Source organism: Scyliorhinus torazame, chromosome 5 (genome assembly GCF_047496885.1).
Source record: "Scyliorhinus torazame isolate Kashiwa2021f chromosome 5, sScyTor2.1, whole genome shotgun sequence".
Lineage (NCBI taxonomy): Eukaryota > Metazoa > Chordata > Chondrichthyes > Carcharhiniformes > Scyliorhinidae > Scyliorhinus > Scyliorhinus torazame.
The window spans coordinates 160,869,731-160,888,122 of record NC_092711.1 but is presented as its reverse complement, the minus strand read 5'-3'; the positions used below and the strand labels follow the sequence as shown (position 1 = coordinate 160,888,122).

The window sequence follows — 18,392 nt, the reverse complement described above, 5'->3', positions numbered from 1 at the left end:
CAATCGGACAGGGAACCTATTATCTCTCTGCAGATAGGAGATCAACATCACTCATTTGTAATCGACACTGGAGCAGCCATGTCTTCTGTGCAATCAGAACTTCGACTACCACTATCCGACCACACGCAGCAATTGTCGGGGTTCCAAGGACAGGTGTGTGAGTATCCTATTTCTGAACCTGTGACAGTCACTTACGAGAATAAGTCTGCAGATCATCAGTTTGTAGTGACTACTGGATTGGACTGTAACTTGTTGGCCCGAGATTTACTGTGTATCTTCCAGCTACAGCTAGAGTGCGGAGACGAGGGGGTAACGGTTAAATCATGGAGGATGAGACAACAGTGCTATATTTCTATCACCCCCAGTGGTGGACGTTAGACATTGAACATTCACTGCATCACGTTACCCTGGCCTATGACAGAACTGGACAAAACAGGGAGTTGGAGGACAAATACCGGCCATTAATTGGGACCGAATGGCCACTCAAGATTACAGCCACAGTCACGGGAAAAGAAGGTACAGCCGATTTTGTTACAATACCACCACATTTATGGCCACAGTCAGCTTCGGTAAGCCCTCATATTACAAGTCAGGTCCACGACCAGTACCATGCCAGGGATCTGGGGCAAATGGTAAGGAGGGCAGTGGATCATTTGGATCCAACAGAAGTACGCACTTCAAGTCATGCCGGACGGCACTACCATAAAATATTTTGAGGTCCCTGAAACAACGAACACTCGACTGCAGCATCACTGGGGACATGATGTGTTGGAATATGTCAATCCACAGGTCTGGGCGGAATACCCATCACAAGTGGGAAAGACAAATGTTACACCTATAAAGGTAATGATTAAGGATCATGTAAAGCTACCTTCCATTCGGCAATACCCCCTGAAATCCCAAGCTGCTCTGTCAATAGACAAATTAATTCAAGAGCTGTTGCAACAGGGTATTGTGGTCCCTTGCCAATCAGAATGTAACACCCCCATACTTGCTATGCCTAAACCAGCCAAACCAGACCAGTACCGATTAGTACAGGATTTACGTTCAATCAATGCCATCGCATAGCCGTTACATGCTCTCACCCTCCAACAGGATATTACGGTGTATAGCTCCCACTCGGTCATCGCACTATTGGGGCAACTGCAGACTCAGCATCTTACCGCAGCTCGTCAGAATAGGTATGAGGTATACCTTTTGAACAATCCACGTCTGACATTTAACCACTGTACCACTATCAATCCAGCCTGTTTTCTTCGTGGTCCCCCTGTCCATGAAGACGCACCTGGCCACGACTGTTTAGCCTTGATTCAGGAAACTACCACAATAAGGGGCGATTTGAGTGACATTTCGTCAGAACAACCTGACATGATTATGTGTGATCAAATATCCCACCGGGGTTTAGTTAATGACTTACTGCAGGCCCTCCTTATGCCCGCGCAGATTTCCGTTATTAAATGCGCTGCCCACACAAATGGTACAACCCCAGTTGACGTTGGTAATGAACGAGCAGATTGTGCAGCGCGGACAGCCACGCAAATTCAACAAGTGATGGTGCCTAAAATGTTAAGTCAGACTAAACGATCTACTATTAATATGTCTGCTTCTGACAAGTCAATGCCAACCATCCAAGACGTCATAAGGTTACAGGAGGACGCTCCTGAGAGTGATAAACAAATATGGAAACGGTTAGGTTGTACATATGATTCTGTTTCCTCTTTATGGACCACGCCAGCACATCAGACTTGTATGTCTGATGTACTGGCTTTATGGGTCATTGAATGTGTACACTTTGCAACTCATTGTGGGGCTCGAGGGACTAGTGATTTTTTGCTGGACACTTGGTGCAGGGGTTGGCCCAGAGCATCAGTAATCGGTGTTTGATTTGTCAGCAATATAACACCGGAAAAGGTATCCCTTGTGGGATGGGGCAAACCCCGTTGCCCAGTGGTCCCTTTGAGACGCTCCAAATGGATTACATTGAGTTGGAAAGGTGTCAATGTTATAAATATGTTTTGGTCATTGTGGATGTGTTCAGCAGATGGGTCGAGGCGTATCCGACTATCGATAATAAAGCTGCTACTGTGGTTAAAGTCTTGATGCGGGAAATCATTCCCCGGTACAGTAGACCAGCTCAGTTGAGTTCTGATAACGGGCCTCATTTTCTTGGACAGATTAACCTGCCTCCCTTCTCCAGTGCTATTTTACAGGTGTGGAGCATGATGGGGTGGCTACGCACCGCCTGTGTGATATTTGGCCTCACCTCGCTTGGAGTGTTACTGGCGATGGACATGGAAAAGGGGAATATTATCTATGTTTGTAACCCCAACCAATCTACAAGGATACATCACCTATGCAAAGGTGATGTTCTTCGCTGCCCCCCTATACGAGGACATGGTATCGACTCATGGAAGGTCGTCAAAGTTAAGGAGAATGCAGGACTCATGAAGCAATTGCACCGGTCCCGGCGATGGGAAGGGAATATTATATGGACATTGCCTTGTTTTTGGAATACATGTAAATTTGATTTTGGATGTGTTAAGATTGGTGCAATAAAGCGTAGGAAGAGGCTATGAGAAAGAGAGAGGGACTAGAGAGAGGACGGGGCGTGTGAGAAGGGAAGTACAGCTAGAACGTAGGTTACCGGGAGATACACTTAAGTTAGTTAAAGGCCAAACTGAGGAAAACCCGGGTAGTATGAATCTCTTTTACCAGATTTACCACCGCTTGTATGGCCAGGGACGGGTTGTCTGCTACCCGAACCCCGCAGCGGTGTCTAGGTTATTTTCTGTTTCACCGCTTTGGGGCACTCCCCAAACGGTGGTTCATTGTCAGCATTCCGAGCCACTGTCTGAGCAAGTCACTCTTCCTTACGATCCGGGTTCAGCACCACCGGCTATTTGCCTTCCCCTTCCTCGGGATAATTCCCATTCACAGTATGATAGGCTGCAACGGTGGAGGGCGTACATACCTAGCCACTTCACTCCCAATAGGGATTCCCGGTCGTACGAGAATTGTTTCCGCAGTGAAGGATACGGCTGTTTGCTGGTAGAGGTGGAAACGAATATAACATGTCTGTTCCCCACCTGTACGGACAGGAGGTGCCATATCACCCAGGCGTCTGGCCAATGTATTTGTTACAACACCACTTGCGTTCCATTGAACGCCGGCCTCCAGCTCCTTTGTGGCTGGGCGAATGTCTCTCATATCACTGTTGGGACTAGGGCTTTCCGCATTGCTAGGCGGCCCAAATGGGCATTTCAAAGCTGGATAAACTGGGCTACTGGGGGATCCTTACGCAACCAATATACTGATTGTGATGCTAGCCTGCACACGGAGCAAGGATACTACTTTTTATTTAATGGCACAGCGACCAACGTTTTGTCACCCCCATTTCCCCGCCAAATTGCTATAGGGACTCTAGTCCCTACCACAGTCCCCTGCCCTTCGGCGTGGCAGCTGCATAATCAGTTAGCACGCCGGGCAGTCTCTGCTGAATTTTGCGAGAACTGGAAAAAACCTCAGGTTCTCGCACCCAACCGGGGCCACTCAGCCGGGTGGGGGATTCTGAGCGTCTTGACACTGGGAGGTGTGGGGGGTTCCTTGGCTGTCAGCGATAGGAATTATTTTATTTGTGGCCTTACCATCTTGGGAAATGAAACCTTGGGAGCCCTCGGGACAATAACCAAGGAATTGTCTCAGCTACGGTTGTTTGCAATGCAGCACCGGTATGCTCTTGACTATCTTCTGGCCCATGAGGGTGGGGTATGCGCCATAGTGCAGGGCAAGTGTATCCTGGGAGTTCAGGACTTGACCGCTAACATCACTAAATTTATGGATCACATACGGGATCACCTGGACGGAATGCAGGATCCTGGCTCTTGGGGTAACTGGGGATTTGGAGGTTGGAAGGACTGGTTGATAAATATGGCCATGTATTTAGTGGTGGCTATCGTCTGCATCTTTGTGGGCCTAGCTATCCTTAAATGTGTGTTGGGTAGAATGCGGGGTGCACTGGAACAGATCAACGCCCCTAAAATCTTAACTGTTAAAATCCATGAGGGTGCAGCAGATGAGGGGGGGCTAAGCCAGGAATTGGAAATGCAGCGACGGATCTTTTTAGATGAGGAACCGTAGCTATGGATTGGGTAGTTCGGTTATCATGGAATGATAAAAGGAGGGAATGACGAATGTGATATAAAATAGTTACTTTAGAGATATTAATTAATGTAATGTAGAGGTAGGCCAGTCTAATTCTGGTGAGTTCACAGACAAAGGATTTCAGACCGCATGGAAAAGCAGGAAGAGGTGTGTCCACCAAAGCAGGAGAAAAGGATGCTGAGTAATAGGGGCCAGAGGAAGGGATTGGAAGTGAGCCAATCAGAATAGATCAAACAGGTCAGGAGGGATATAGGATGACCTATGGGCGTCGAGTATGTGAAACTTGATACCATTTGAATTGATTTGCAGAGATCCCTTTGTCTCTTTGTTCATTCGCTTTCCTGGATGTCAGGGAGACCCAGTATCCGAAGGTTCTTCCTTCGCGCTCTGTTTTCTAGGGCCTCAATCCTTTCAATGCACTTTTTGTGGAGCGCCTCGTGCGTCTGTGTTTTGACCGCCAGGCCCAGGATCTCGTCCTCGTTATCCGTCACCTTCTGCTCCACCACGCGGAGCTCTGTCTCCTGGGTCCTTTGTGCCTCCTTGAGCCCCTCAATTGTCTGTAGCATCGGGGTCAGCACCTCCCTCTTTAGTAGCTCCACACACCGTCTCAAGAATTCATCTTGCTCGGGCCCCCATGCCGCCTGGGCTTTCTCCGCCGCCATCTTGTGTCTCCTCCCTTTCTGTCCCTCTCATTGAGGATTCCTCGCGCTGCAGCCGCCGCCGCCGATATTTTCCTCTTTCGTTGGGGGGGACGACTCCCTATTCACTCACCCCACACCGGGTTTCGTCGCGCGAAAATTTCCCGTTGGGGCTCTTAAAAGAGCCTGAAGGTCCGTTGGAGCTGGAGCCGCCGAAACGTGCGGCTTAGCTAGTCATCGCCGCAACCGGCGGGGGACAACATTTGCTATCCTCCAGTCTTCTGGCACTATTCCTATTGACAAAGGTGACTTAAAGATCAAAGCCAAAGACTCAGCAATCTCCTCCCTAGCTTCCCAAAGAATCCTAGGATAAATCCCATCTGGCCCAGGGGACTTATCTATTTTCACCCTTTCCAGAATTGTTAACACCTCCTCCTTATGAACCTCAAGCCCTTCTAGTCTAGTAGCCTGAATCTCAGATTTTGGAAATATAAATCCCCTCTCCTTCTCCGCCTCTGTTCTCAATCTTTTCTCACTCTCCTCCCCCCACAGAGGCCTGAAACGTTTCTGGCCCAGACCTGTGGAAGGTTCCCTTCCCTGAACTACATCAGTGAATCAGTTGTTCCTTTGTGAACATCTAGCAGTTTTCAAGGTCACCTTTTCCTAGTGCCGGCCTCACAAATGACCAGATTTCAGCTCAATTTCACAATCCACCATTGTGTTTTTCTGGATTTTCTCTCACTCCTTTTTTCTGTCTAAACTGATTTCACAGGATATTGGAAGGGGAAGGTTTGCATTCGGGAAACATCACATCAGGATCTGACGGAGTCGCTTAAGTTATCCTTACTGAATATCAGCAGGTTTTGAACATAATATAAGAACATAAGAACTGGAAGCAGGAGTAGGCCATCTGGACCTTTGAGCCTGCTCTGCCATTCAATGAGATCATGGCTGATCTATTGTCGACTCAGCTCCACTTTCCCGCCAGAACACCATAACCCTTTATTCTTTTATTCTTCAAAAAACTATCTATCTTTATCTTGAAAACATTTAATGGAGAAGCCTCAACTGCTTCACTGGGCAGGGAATTCCATCGATTCACATGGAAGGAAAAAACACCATTCACAGTGGAGAGAAACCATAGATGTGTTGTGTGTGTGGACGAGGTTTCAGCCAATCTTCTGGCCTGTCAAGACACAAGCGCAATCACACTCGCGCGGAACCGTGGAAATGTGGGGAATGTGAGGCGGCATTTGGTTTACCGTCTGAGCTGGAAACTCATCGACGCACTCACACTGGGGAGAGACCATTCATCTGCTCCGTGTGTGGGAAGGGATCTACTTGGTCATCAAACTTGCTGACACAACAGCGGGTTCACACTGGGAGAACCTGTTCACCTGGTTTGTGTGTGGAAAAGGATTCATTGATTCATCCAAGCGACTGAAACAGCAGCGAGTTCACACCGGGGAGAGACCATCTGCCTGCACTGAGTGTGGGAAGGGATTCACTCAGAGATCCACCCTGCTGAGACACCAGCAAGTTCACACTGACAAAATACCTTTCAAATGTCTGCACTGTGTGAAGTGCTTTAAAAGCTCTGGAAAACGGATGTACCATCAACATGTTCACACTGATGGGAGACATTTTAAATGCCCAGATATGTGAAATGTTATGAAGGCTCCTGGGAGCTGATGTCCCATCAACACATTCACACTGATGAGAGACCGTTCAGGTTCTCTCGCTGTGGGACTGGGTTCAGGCGATCATCTCAACTCACTGTCCACCAGCGGATTCACACTGGGGAGAGGCCATTCATCTGATTGTGGGAAGGGATTCCTGCAGTCATCCGCCTTGCTGAAATACTAGTGGGATCATATTGGGGTGGTACAGTAGCACAGTGGTTAGCACTGTTGCTTCATAGCGCCAGGGTCCCAGGTTCGATTCCCGACTTGGGTCACTGTCTGTGCGGAGTCTGCATGTTCTCCCCGTGTCTGCGTGGGATTCCTCCGGGTGCTCCGGTTTCCTCCCATGAGTCCCGAAAGAGGTGAACATAGAACAATACAAGAGCAGCACGGTGGCGCAGTGGTAGCACTGCAGTCTCACGGCACCGAGGTCCCAGGTTCAATCCCAGCTCTGGGTCACTGTCCGTGTGGAGTTTGCACATTCGCCCCGTGTTTGCATGGATGTCACCCCCACAACGCAAAAGATGTGCAGGGTAGTTGGATTGAACATGCTAAATTGCCCCTTAATTGGAAAAGATGAATTGGGTACTCTAAATTTAAAAAGAACATAGAATGCAGCACAGGAACAGACCCTTCGGTCCTCCAAGCCTACGCCGACCATGATAACTGCCTAAACTAAAACCATCTGCACTTCTGAAGTCCATATCCTTCCACTCCCACCCTATTCATATATTTATCTAGATGTCCCTTAAATGCCGCTACCATACCTGCTCCCACCACCTCCCCAGGCAGCATGTTCCATATATTTCCCACCGTGTAAAAAACCTGCTTTGCACATCTGTTCTGAACTTTCCCCCGCACACTTTAAACCCATGTCCCCGAGTACTTGACTCTCCTACCCTAGGAAAGAGCACCTGACTATCCACTCTGTCCATACCACTCATAATCTTGTAAACCTCTATCAGCTCGCCTCTCAACCTCTGTTGTTCCAGTGAGAACTGACCGAGTCTATCTAACGAGCTGTTGGGTAATTTGGACATTCTGAATTCTCCCTCCGTGTACCCGAACAGACGGCAGAATGTGGCGACTCGGGGCTTTTCACTTCATTGCAATGTTAATGTGAGCTTACTTGAGACAACAGAGATGATTATTATTAAAGACAGACCTTTCAAATGTCTAAACTGTGGGAAATTCTATAAAACGTCCAGGGAACTGATATCCCATCAGCTTGTTCACACTGATGAGAGACCATTCAGGTGCTCTCACTGTGGGACGAGATTCATGCGATCGGAGCAACTCACTATACACCGGCGAATTCACACTGGGGACATCCAATATTTCCTCAAAGTTAAAATTCTCCATCCCTGGTAACATCATCATAAATCTCCTCTGCAACTGGCAGCATGAGGTCCCCAGGTTCGATCTCGACTCTGGGTCACTGTCCGTGTGGAGTTTGCACATTCTTCCCGTGTTTACGTGGGTTTCGCCCCCACAACACAAGGTTGTGCAGGGTAGGTTGATTGGCCACAATAAATTACCCCTTAATTGGAAAAAAGTAATTGGGTACTCTAAATTTAAATAAATAAATAAATAAATCTCCTCTGCAGTCTCTCTCGTGTGATCACATTCTTCCTGTAATATGGCTGTGGTCTAACTGGTGGTTGATGCAGTTCCAGCACATTCTCCCTGTTCTTATAATCTCAGCCCTCGGCTACCAAAGGAAACTATCCCACCTGCCTTCCTAAGCACCGAAGAGAGTGAGTGGCAGCTGAGAGAGACAGAGGGAGAGAGAGGAAGCAGAGGGAGTGAGAGACACCAGAGAGAGAGAGGAGCACCAGAGACTGAGAGGCAGGAGAGAGAGAGGGGAGAGAAGAGAGAGACAGTCGAGTCAGTAACATGAATAAGTAATGGAATTCAGTTCAGACACAGATCTGCATTAACTGACATCACTTTATTGACAGATTGGCAAGGTAGTCACTGTACTTGAATCAATGTTATTCACTTTTGGAATTGAATGAATAAAGGGTCAGATTAACTATATCACAATCACCCAGTATCAAATATGTCTGTTTAATACAGAACAGGATTAAACCCAGTGTCCAATATTAGAGGTCTCTGTGGCTGTTGGACGCCTAGTTTCGCTGACAAGTCCACAGCTTCAATGAACTTGTCTACCCAGGGTCTGTTTCTAAACACTCATCACAACATATTACCTGGTTAGCTATTGTATCATGGTCGGACAGCTAACACAAAGTTCAACCAGAAACTATGGTTCTTCTTTCTACTGATTCCAGCTCCGACAAGCGGTCACAGCATCTCCAGCCTTCAGCTCTGTTACTGGGCTGTCATTGACATGAGCAACAGAGAGACAGCAAGTTGCCTGAGGCTTAAATGGGAAGTTGAAACTTGTGACTCAAGACCAACTGTGTAAGATGGTTGAAAAGATCAGGAATTTTGAAAGATAAATTCTAAACCCAGTGAACAAATAATGAGTCATAAGACAAAAACTTCAGGTTTTATGACTTTTACTGCAACAAACTAGAAGCAACAATGCCTAAACACTATTTTTATAGGGAGCGTATCCCTTAAACTACAAATAGAATGTTGCCCTTTTACTTTTAAGACAATCAAAAATCACACTCCATGGTTTTGTCGCTGAAGTTGTCACTCAATTCTCCTGGAACCAGCCCAATGTGATTCTTCGTTCCTGTGTTTACTTCCATTCTGTTCCTTTGCCTGATTGGCAATCCTTAACCCCAGAAGTGTATTTTGCAGTGATGGTTCTCCTGATGATATTCAGGTCCTGATAAACCAAGTGACTCTTCCAAATCCTGAAGTGGCGTTAGGTTTTTTTCTGCAAATCTTCATCTAATATCCTGTAAAAGGAATTTACAAATGGAAATTGAGATCAGGCAATTCTAGTTTCCATCCAACACACTCTCCCTCCATTCTCAGTCTGCTGTATGTAATATTCATCCTCCTAATTCTCTAAAGGTGCTGATTCAGGCTGACTGACAGATCCCTGCTTCCCGTTTTGGAGAGGCCTGAAAATCTCCATGCAGGCTGCCAGACAGAAATATGTCTATGTTACTGAACTCAAAATGTGTGCAACATACAGACTGGATTCACTTCCTTTCTCTTCAGCTGCTGCAAGTCACCACTGTCCCCTCAGAATGAGGAAAGAAATGGAAAGATAAAGTAGACTTGGAGCGGCTGCTGCCTCTTGTGGGGCATTCCAGAACGAGAGGTCATACATAGTCTTACGGTAAGCGGTAGCAAATTCAAAAGTTTTAATTAAAAAAAAATAAATACATTTAGAGTACCCAATTATTTTTTTTTCAATTAAGGGGTAATTTAGTGTGACCAATCCACCTACTCCGCACATCTTTGGGTTGTGGGGGTGATGTTGCCCAGAGGAGGAACTTTTAGTCTGAAAACCATTGATCAACCTCAACAGTGTGACATCACAAAGGGGCTCATCCTCTAAATCAGCCAATAGGAATCAATCCACTCCGCGGTGACGTCATTGCATGAGCGCGCACACGCCAGCGCGCGCACACGCGATCCCCCGCCCCCATCCTCTGTTCCCTCTTCCCCCAACACATTCTCGAGACGGTTTCCAGGGAACCGGCTGACAGTTCCGGCCGTCGGTGATTTCCCCTCCCCTGACCCGGTACTGCGCATGTCTCAGGGAGAGGGGACGCGGCGCATGCGCAGGGATGCTTACTTCCGCTGACCTGCCCGCTCAGGTGTTGACCAATGGGAAGACCTGGAGGACCGGAAAGATTCTGCCTCTCCACCAATCAGAGCTCTCCCATTGTCTCAATGCGGAAGCCGGACATGGAGGTTTTTGCCGAACAAAGCTGTTGTTCCTCCAACCCTGAATGAGCTGGAGCTTCACACAGACTCCTGTCACCAACATCTGTGAGTAAAACACTTTCTTTTCTCATTCTGACCGTCAATTGGTAACTTGCAGCAACTGAATGGAAAGGAAGTGAATCCAGGGAGGGTACAGACTCTGGAAAGGTTGGCCCAGGTCTCTCTCTCTCACTCTTAAAGACATTGACATCCTTTCCTCCCTCAGCTTGACACATTTATTTGTCTGGCTAAAAGGATGGTCTCTTTCCCAATGTTCACAATTAAAGGGCTGGTTTCTCCAGGAGATGGCTGACATTAAAGGGGCCAGTAAACAGGCCAAATCCAACCCAGCCAATTACTTCCCTGTCGGAATACTCTCCATCATCAGCATAGTGATGGAAGGAGTCATCAAATGTCCTATTAAGTGGCACTTATTCTACAATAACCTGCTCCTGGACGCTCAGTTTGGGTTCTGCCAGGGTCACTCAGCTCCTGACCTCATTACAGCCTTGGTTCAAACTTGGACGTAAGAGCTGAATGCCAGAAGTGAGGTGAGAGTGACTACCCTTGTCATGAAGGCAGCATTTGACTGAGTATAGCATCAAGGAGCCCCAGCTAAACTGGAGTCAATGGGATTCAGGGGATAACTCTCCACTGGTTGGAGTCATACCTGGCACAAAGGAAGATGGTTGCGGTGATTGGAGGTCAATCATCTCAGCTCCAGGACATCACTGCAGGAGTTCCTCAGGGCAGTATCCTAGGCCCAACCATCTTCAGCTGCTTCATTAATTATCTCCCATCATAAGATGAGAAGTGGTGATGTTTGCGGATGACTGCACAATGTTTAGCACCATTCTCAACTCCTCAGATAATGAAGCAGTCCATGTCCAAATTTAGTAAGACCTGGACAATATCCAGACTTGGGCAGATAAGTGGCAAGTTACATTCGTGCTGCACAAGTGCAAGGCAATGACCATTTCCGACAAGAGAGGATCTAACCACCACCCCTTGACATTCAGTGGCATTCCCATCGCTGAAACCCGCCACAACCAACATCAAACCTTCCACATTCAAACCTTCCACCACCGACAAATATTAGCAGCCGTGTATACCATTTCCAAGATACACTGCGGTAACTCCTAAAGGTTCCTCAGACAGCACCTTCCAAATCCACAACCACTACCATCTAGAAGGACAAGAGCAGCAGATACCTGGGAACCTCACCACCTGGAGGTTCACTTCCAAGGAACACACCACCCTTACTTGGAAATATATTGCCATTCCTTCACTGTCCCTGGGGCAACATCTTGGAACTCCCTCCTTAACAACACAGGGGATGTAGGGCAGCATGGTGGAGCAGTGGTTAGCGCTGCTGCCTCACGGCGCCGAGGTCCCAGGTTCGATCCAGGCTCTGGGTCACTGTCCGTCTGTAGTTTGCACACTCTCCCCGTGTTTGCATGGGTTTCACCCCCACAACCCAAAGATGTGCAGGGTAGGTGGATTGGCCTCACTAAATTGCCCCTCAATTGGAAAAAATGAATTGGGTACTTTAAATTTATAAAAAACAAATTTAAAAAAAACAGCACGGGATGTACCAACACCTCAAGGACTGCAGCAGTTCAAGAAGGCAGCTCACCACTACTTCGGAAGGGCAACTGGGGATGGGCAATAAATGCTGGCCTGACCAGCATTGTCCACATCCTGTAAATTAATTTTTAAAAATTTACTATCAGAGATATGTCTAGTGTTGTTATGTGGTATGTATTATATATATTATTGGTTCTGTAATAAAATACATGTATTATTATTTCTATTTTTGTAATATAGTACTGTACCTACATTATATATTTCCAGTCATACAGTCATTGCAGCACTGACAGAATCCATTTGGGAACTCAAGTCAATGCTGACTCTCTGTACAGCAATCCAGTCAGTCCCATTCCCCCTCGATATCCCTGTTCCCCTGCAAGTTTATTTTCTTCAAGTGACCATCCTATTTTATTTTAAATTATTGATCAACTGGACTTCCACAACCCTTGTGGGCAGTGAGTTCCCTGTCATGACCACTCCATGACTAAATAAAATTCTTCCTCAGAATTTCCCTATCTCTAATCAGTAAATGTAATTGTATGGAGATTCTCTACTCTTGTGCAGGTTTTAGTGAGTTTAGATTTGTTGATCAGCACCTTCAGGAAAATTGGGAGGGAAAGTAAGTGAATACAGTCTGTTTATTACACACATTTTTCATCCAGTAATATAGACATATATCTGTCTGACAGCCTGCATGAAGATTTTCAGGTCTCTGTGTCCAGGACAGGAAGCTCGGATCTGTGAATCAGCCTGAATCAGCGCCTTCAGGAGAATTGGGAGGGTGAATATTAGATACAGCAGAGTGAGAATGGAGGGAGAGTGTGTGGGATTGAAATTTAGAGCATTTCAGGGAAAGAGAGAGGAAAGAATGTTCGATATTATCTAGAATTGTCTGTTCTGAATTTCTATCCTGCACTGACAACGATTACTATTTCTGTTTGCAGGAAGTTAGAACGAGAGGAGTTTCAGGCCGATATCTCAAACTAAATATCATGTCAAGAACTGACTGAGTCACTCAATTCTTGGGAACTGAAGATCATCGGCCTTTGAATCTAGAAGGAGAAATGTTTGTCTATTCTGTCTGCTTCAAGATATTTTAAACATCAGTGTGTCTGGAAAAGCACTGAGACACACACACACACCCGTGTGAGACTATTACAGAGCACTGACTGTGGAAAGAGCTTTAACCAATGACACAGCCTGAAAAAATACTACACCGTTCACATCAGGGAGAGACTGTATAGGTGTTCTGTGTGTGGATGAGGCTTCAACTGATCGTCCAACGCGGTGAGATCACCCGGACCATGGAGAGACCATGGAAATGTGAGGATTGTGGGAAGGGATTCAAAGGCCCGTATGGGCTGGAAAGGCATCAATGCAGTCACACTGGAGAGAAGCCGTTCACCTGCTCTGACTGTGGGAAGGGATTCACTCAGTTATCCAGACTGCAGAGCCACCAGAGAGTTCACACTGGAGAAAGGTCTTTCACCTGCTCTCAGTGTGAAAAGAGATTCACTCAGATTGGCAACCTGCGGAGACACGAACGAGTTCACACTGGGGAGAGGCCGTTCACCTGCTCTGACTGTGGGAAGGGATTCACTCAGTTATCCAGACTGCAGAGCCACCAGAGTGTTCACACTGGAGAGAGGCCTTTCACCTGCTCTCAGTGTGAAAAGGGATTCACTGACATTAGCAACCTGCGGAGACATGAACGAGTTCACACTGGAGAGAGGCCTTTCACCTGCTCTCAGTGTGAAAAGGGATTCACTGATAGTGGCAGCCTGTGGAGACACGAACGCATTCACACTGGAGAGAGACCTTTCACCTGCTCTCAGTGTGAAAAGGGATTCACTGACATTGGCAGCCTGCGGAGACACGAACGAGTTCACACTGGGGAGAGGCCGTTCACCTGCTCTGACTGTGGGAAGGGATTCACTCGGTTATCCAGACTGCAGAGCCACCAGAGTGTTCACGCTGGAGAGAGGCCTTTCACCTGCTCTCAGTGTGAAAAGGGATTCACTGACATTAGCAACCTGCGGAGACATGAACGAGTTCACACTGGAGAGAGGCCTTTCACCTGCTCTCAGTGTGAAAAGGGATTCACTGATAGTGGCAGCCTGCGGAGACACGAACGCATTCACACTGGAGAGAGACCTTTCACCTGCTCTCAGTGTGAAAAGGGATTCACTGACATTGGCAGCCTGCGGAGACACGAACGGGTTCACACTGGAGAGAGGCCTTTCACCTGCTCTCAGTGTGAAAAGGGATTCACTGACATTGGCATCCTTCGGAGACACGAACGAGTTCACACTGGAGAGAGACCGTTCACCTGCTCTCAGTGTGAAAAGGGATTCATTGACATTGGCATCCTTCGGAGACACGAACGAGTTCACACTGGCGAGAGGCCTTTCACCTGCTCTCAGTGTGAAAAGGGATTCACTGACATTGGCAACCTGCGGAGACACGAACGAGTTCACACCGGGGAGAGGCCATTCATCTGCACTGTGTGTGATATGGGTTTCACTCAATTATCCAGCCTGCTGAAACACCATGTCACTCACACCAAGAGCAGGCCCTTTAAATGCTCTGACTGCTGGAGGGGTTTCAAAAGCTCACAGCGACTGATGTCCCACCAGCGCGTTCACTCTGAGGAGAGACCGTTCAGCTGCTCTCACTGCACAAAGAGCTTTAGAACCTCATCCAACCTGATGAAACACGAGCGAGGCCACACCGGGGAGAGATAGTTCACCTCTCCGACTGGGAAAAGATTCACTCGGTCATCACTTGCTGAACCACAATGTCACTCACACCAATGAGAGACCCTTTAAATGCTCTGACTATGGGAGTGGGTTTAAAAGCTCTCGGGTACTGATGTCAGACCAGCGCATTCACACTGAGGAGAGACCGTTCAGCTGCTCTCCCTGCACAAAGAGGTTTCAAACATCATCCACATTGCGGAGACACCAGTGAGTTCACACTGGAAAGAAGCCATTCACCTCTCACTGTGGGGAGGGATTCACTCAGTCGTCCAACATGCTGAGACACCAAAGGGTTCACAAGTGATGATGGTTAGATTCTGCTGTTATTCCTGCTGTTAATCACATCCAGGACTGAACCTGGAATGGGTGGAGAGATTTGTCTTCTCATCAACTCCTCCTGCTGCTAGGATGTGGCGATCCTGGCGAACTACTGCTCCCCGGACCTGGAATACCCGACTGTGAAGTGCCATCCAAACTACCTTCCATGGAGTTCACTTCTACCATCATCACGGCGGTTTACATCCCACCCCAGGCGGAAGTGAAGAAGGCACATCAAATAAAACATCAAAACATAATAAAGAGAGTTAAACAAAAACATTAAAAAATATTAGGAAATGAATAGATGGTTCAGAATTTCTTAAAGCATGAAAACAGAACAAACTTTAGTCATGAAACTTTATTCTTAAAGAAATTCTTATCAATGGTCTAACCCCTTATTGGTTTCAAATTCTCAGCTGAGGCTTCCTAATTTATTCAATTCTAGAAACTGAATTTAAGAATTTTACTGCACCAATTCTTAAAGGTACCAATAAAGCAATAAATCTGTAATCTATCAATGAGCCTCTTCCTTTGACCTAATGGAATCTTTAATTTTTCTTGTTACTGAAGCCCACTGGAGGCAAAGTCATGAGACTGCCAAGTCCAGCAGAAAGAAACCCTCCAACCCTCCCTCTTCACCAAGTGTCAGAATGAACAAAATGCAGTCCTGGATGTAATTGAAGCAGAAACAATAACAGCAGAATCCAACCCCTGGAATCAATTGTGAACTTGTTGGTGTCTCAGCAGGTATGAGGAAACACTGAATCCGTTCCCACACTGAGAGCAGGTGAATGACTTCTCCTCAGTGTGAACTCATTGGTGTGACTTCAGGCTGGATGATTGAGTGAATCCCTTCCCACACTGAGAGCAGGTGAACGGTCTCTCCCCAGTGAGAACTCGCCGGTGGGACGTCAAGGTAGATAATTGATTGAATCCCTTCCCACACTCAGAGCAGCTGAATGTCTTCTCCCCAGTGTGAACTCCCTGGTGTCACCGCAGTGTGGATGATTCACAGAATCCCTTCCCACACTGAGAGCAGATGAACGGCCTCTCCCCAGTGTGAACCCACTTGTGCCTCTGCAGGCTGGATAATTGAGTGAATCCCTTCGCACACTGTGAAAAGTTCAATGGCCTCTCCCCAGTGTGAACCCTCTGGTGTGTTTGCAGGGTAAATGACTGACTGAATCCTTTCCCACACAGAGCAGCTGAATGGTGCCTCCCAGTGTGAATGCGCCAATGAGCTTCCAGTGCAGATGGTGCTTTGAATCCATTCCCACAGTCCCAGCATTTCCACTGTTTCTCCATGTTTTGGGTCTCCTTGTGTCTCCCTAGGTCAGACAATTGAAGCCTTACCCACACAGAGAACATTTGTACAGTCTTCCCCCGCCGCTGTGAATAGTGCGGTGTTTTTTCAGGCTGTGTAACTGATTAAAGCTCTTTCCATAGTCAGTGCACTGGAACATTCTCACTCGGGTGGGTGTTCTCCAAGGGATCAAGTGACTGTCAGATCAAGAGGTGATGTTTGAGATTTCTGTCTGTAATTACTCCTCTCCTAATATCCTGTAAAAACAATTTACAAAAGTTATCACTGTCTGTACAGGATAGAAACTCAGAACAGACAATTCTGGTTCCTATGGAACATTCTTTCCACTCATTCCCCACATGCCGTAAATCTGCATCCCACACACTCTCCCTCCATTCTCACTCGGCTGTATCTAATATTCACCCAATTCTCCTGAAGGTACTGATTCAGGCTGATTGACAGATTCATGTTCACGGTTTCCTGTCCTGGACACAGCGACCATAACAAATATGAGCTGCAGTCGGCCATTTGACCCACTGAACTTTGGCTCAACCCTGTATTGAGCCCAATCGCCGATTTAGCTCAGCACCATTTCCCCACATTATCCCCCATATCCCTTGGTGACTTCAACATCTCTCAACCTATCAATCTCAATCTGGAAAATATTTGATGACTGAGGCTCCACAGTCCTCTGGAGTAGAGAATTCCAAAGCTTCACCACATCCTCAAGTGAAGAATTCACTCCTCATCTTAACTTTTCAGTCCATTTTCCTACCTGTTCCCCGTGACCCTCAACTCTCTCATCAATCAGAAATCTATCTAGTTTCACAGCGCCGAGGACCCAGGTTCGATCTGTGTGGAGTTTACACAAAATCCCCGTGTCTGCGTGGGTCTTATTTCCACAACCCAAAGATGTGCAGGGTAAGTGGATTGGCCATACTAAATTGGCCCTTAATTGGAAAAAACATTATTTGGGTACTTTAAATTTAAAAAAAGATGTTTTGGTGAGGGGGGTGGGGGGGAGGTGTCACAATCAAAACCAATTACTAGCCACATGTACCTTGTCATGTTGGGGTCAATGTCCACCCCTTCACTTTTCATCCCAGTCCCAGGAGGTTGGAGACTGGGCTCTGGAGAAGTAATGGTGGCCGCAGCTCCCACAATTCCCCCGTGCTGAAGAAACTGCTCTATCCACCGCACGGGCGAGCGGATGACCGGAACTGCACATGTCCAAGAGAGAGAGGCCCTCAATTGAAAAAAAAAAAGACTGGGCACTTTAAATTCCAAAAAATATTTCTGTCCAATTTCCTTGAATATATTCAATGAACCCAGACTCCACTGGTTCCTGTGGGAAAATAATTCCAGAGATTAACAACACTCTGAGGGAAGAGATGACTGGAATTATATAACGTAGCTACAGATTACAAAACTAGAAATAATAATCAATGTACTTTACACAACCATAAATAATGTATCTAATCTGTACCATATAACAACACTGGACATTTCTTGATCTGATATTAATTTGCTGTTCCCTTAATGGTCAGCCATCTCTGGGAAACCAGCCCTTTAATTGTGAACGTGAGGAAAGAGACCATCCTTTTAGCCAGACAAATAAATGTGTGAAGCTGAGGGAGCAAAGGATGTCAATGTCTTTAAGAGAGAGAGAGAGAGACCTGGGCCAAGCTTTGCAGAGTCTGCACCCTCCCTGGATTCACTTCCTTTCCCTTCAGTTGTTGCAAGTGACCAATTGAAGGTGAGAATGAGAAAAGAAATGGAAAGGGGGAGAAAAGAAATGGAAAGGGGGAGAAAAGAAAGTGTTTTACTCACAGATGTTGGAGACAGCAGGCAGTTTCAGTCCGTGTGAAGCTCAATTGTCATTCACACAAAACCCGCGCTCTGATTGGCTTAAGGACCAGAGTCTTTCCGGTCCTCCCAGTTTCTCATTGGCGAACACCTGAGCAGGAAGGTCAGAGGGTGGGCTCTCCTCTGCGCTGCGCAGTTCCCTGTCTCCCTTGGACATGCGCAGGTGGAGATGGAGAACACCGAGCGGCTTCTCGCTCTGGCCGGAAGCGTCAGCCGG

General features: G+C 47.0%; 2 protein-coding genes and 1 long non-coding RNA gene across 3 annotated transcripts in view; 1 reads left to right on the top strand and 2 right to left on the bottom strand.

The window, feature by feature from the left end:
- The window catches only part of LOC140418011 (uncharacterized), a 104,614-nt gene that overhangs the window by 54,184 nt on the left and 32,038 nt on the right, over nt 1-18,392 (bottom strand). The window lies entirely within an intron of this gene.
- On the bottom strand, nt 8,990-18,253 carry LOC140420331 (uncharacterized). The gene is made up of 3 exons (XR_011946297.1): nt 18,140-18,253; nt 17,370-17,654; nt 8,990-9,357 (listed from the first exon to the last, which is right to left on the bottom strand). It is a non-coding gene; the product is annotated as an uncharacterized lncRNA (long non-coding RNA).
- On the top strand, nt 10,248-15,520 carry LOC140420316 (uncharacterized). Its single transcript, XM_072504334.1, has 2 exons — nt 10,248-10,405; nt 12,874-15,520. The coding sequence occupies exon 2, from the start codon at nt 13,189-13,191 to the stop codon at nt 14,671-14,673; it is 1,485 nt and encodes a 494-aa protein (XP_072360435.1). The 5' UTR covers nt 10,248-10,405; nt 12,874-13,188; the 3' UTR covers nt 14,674-15,520.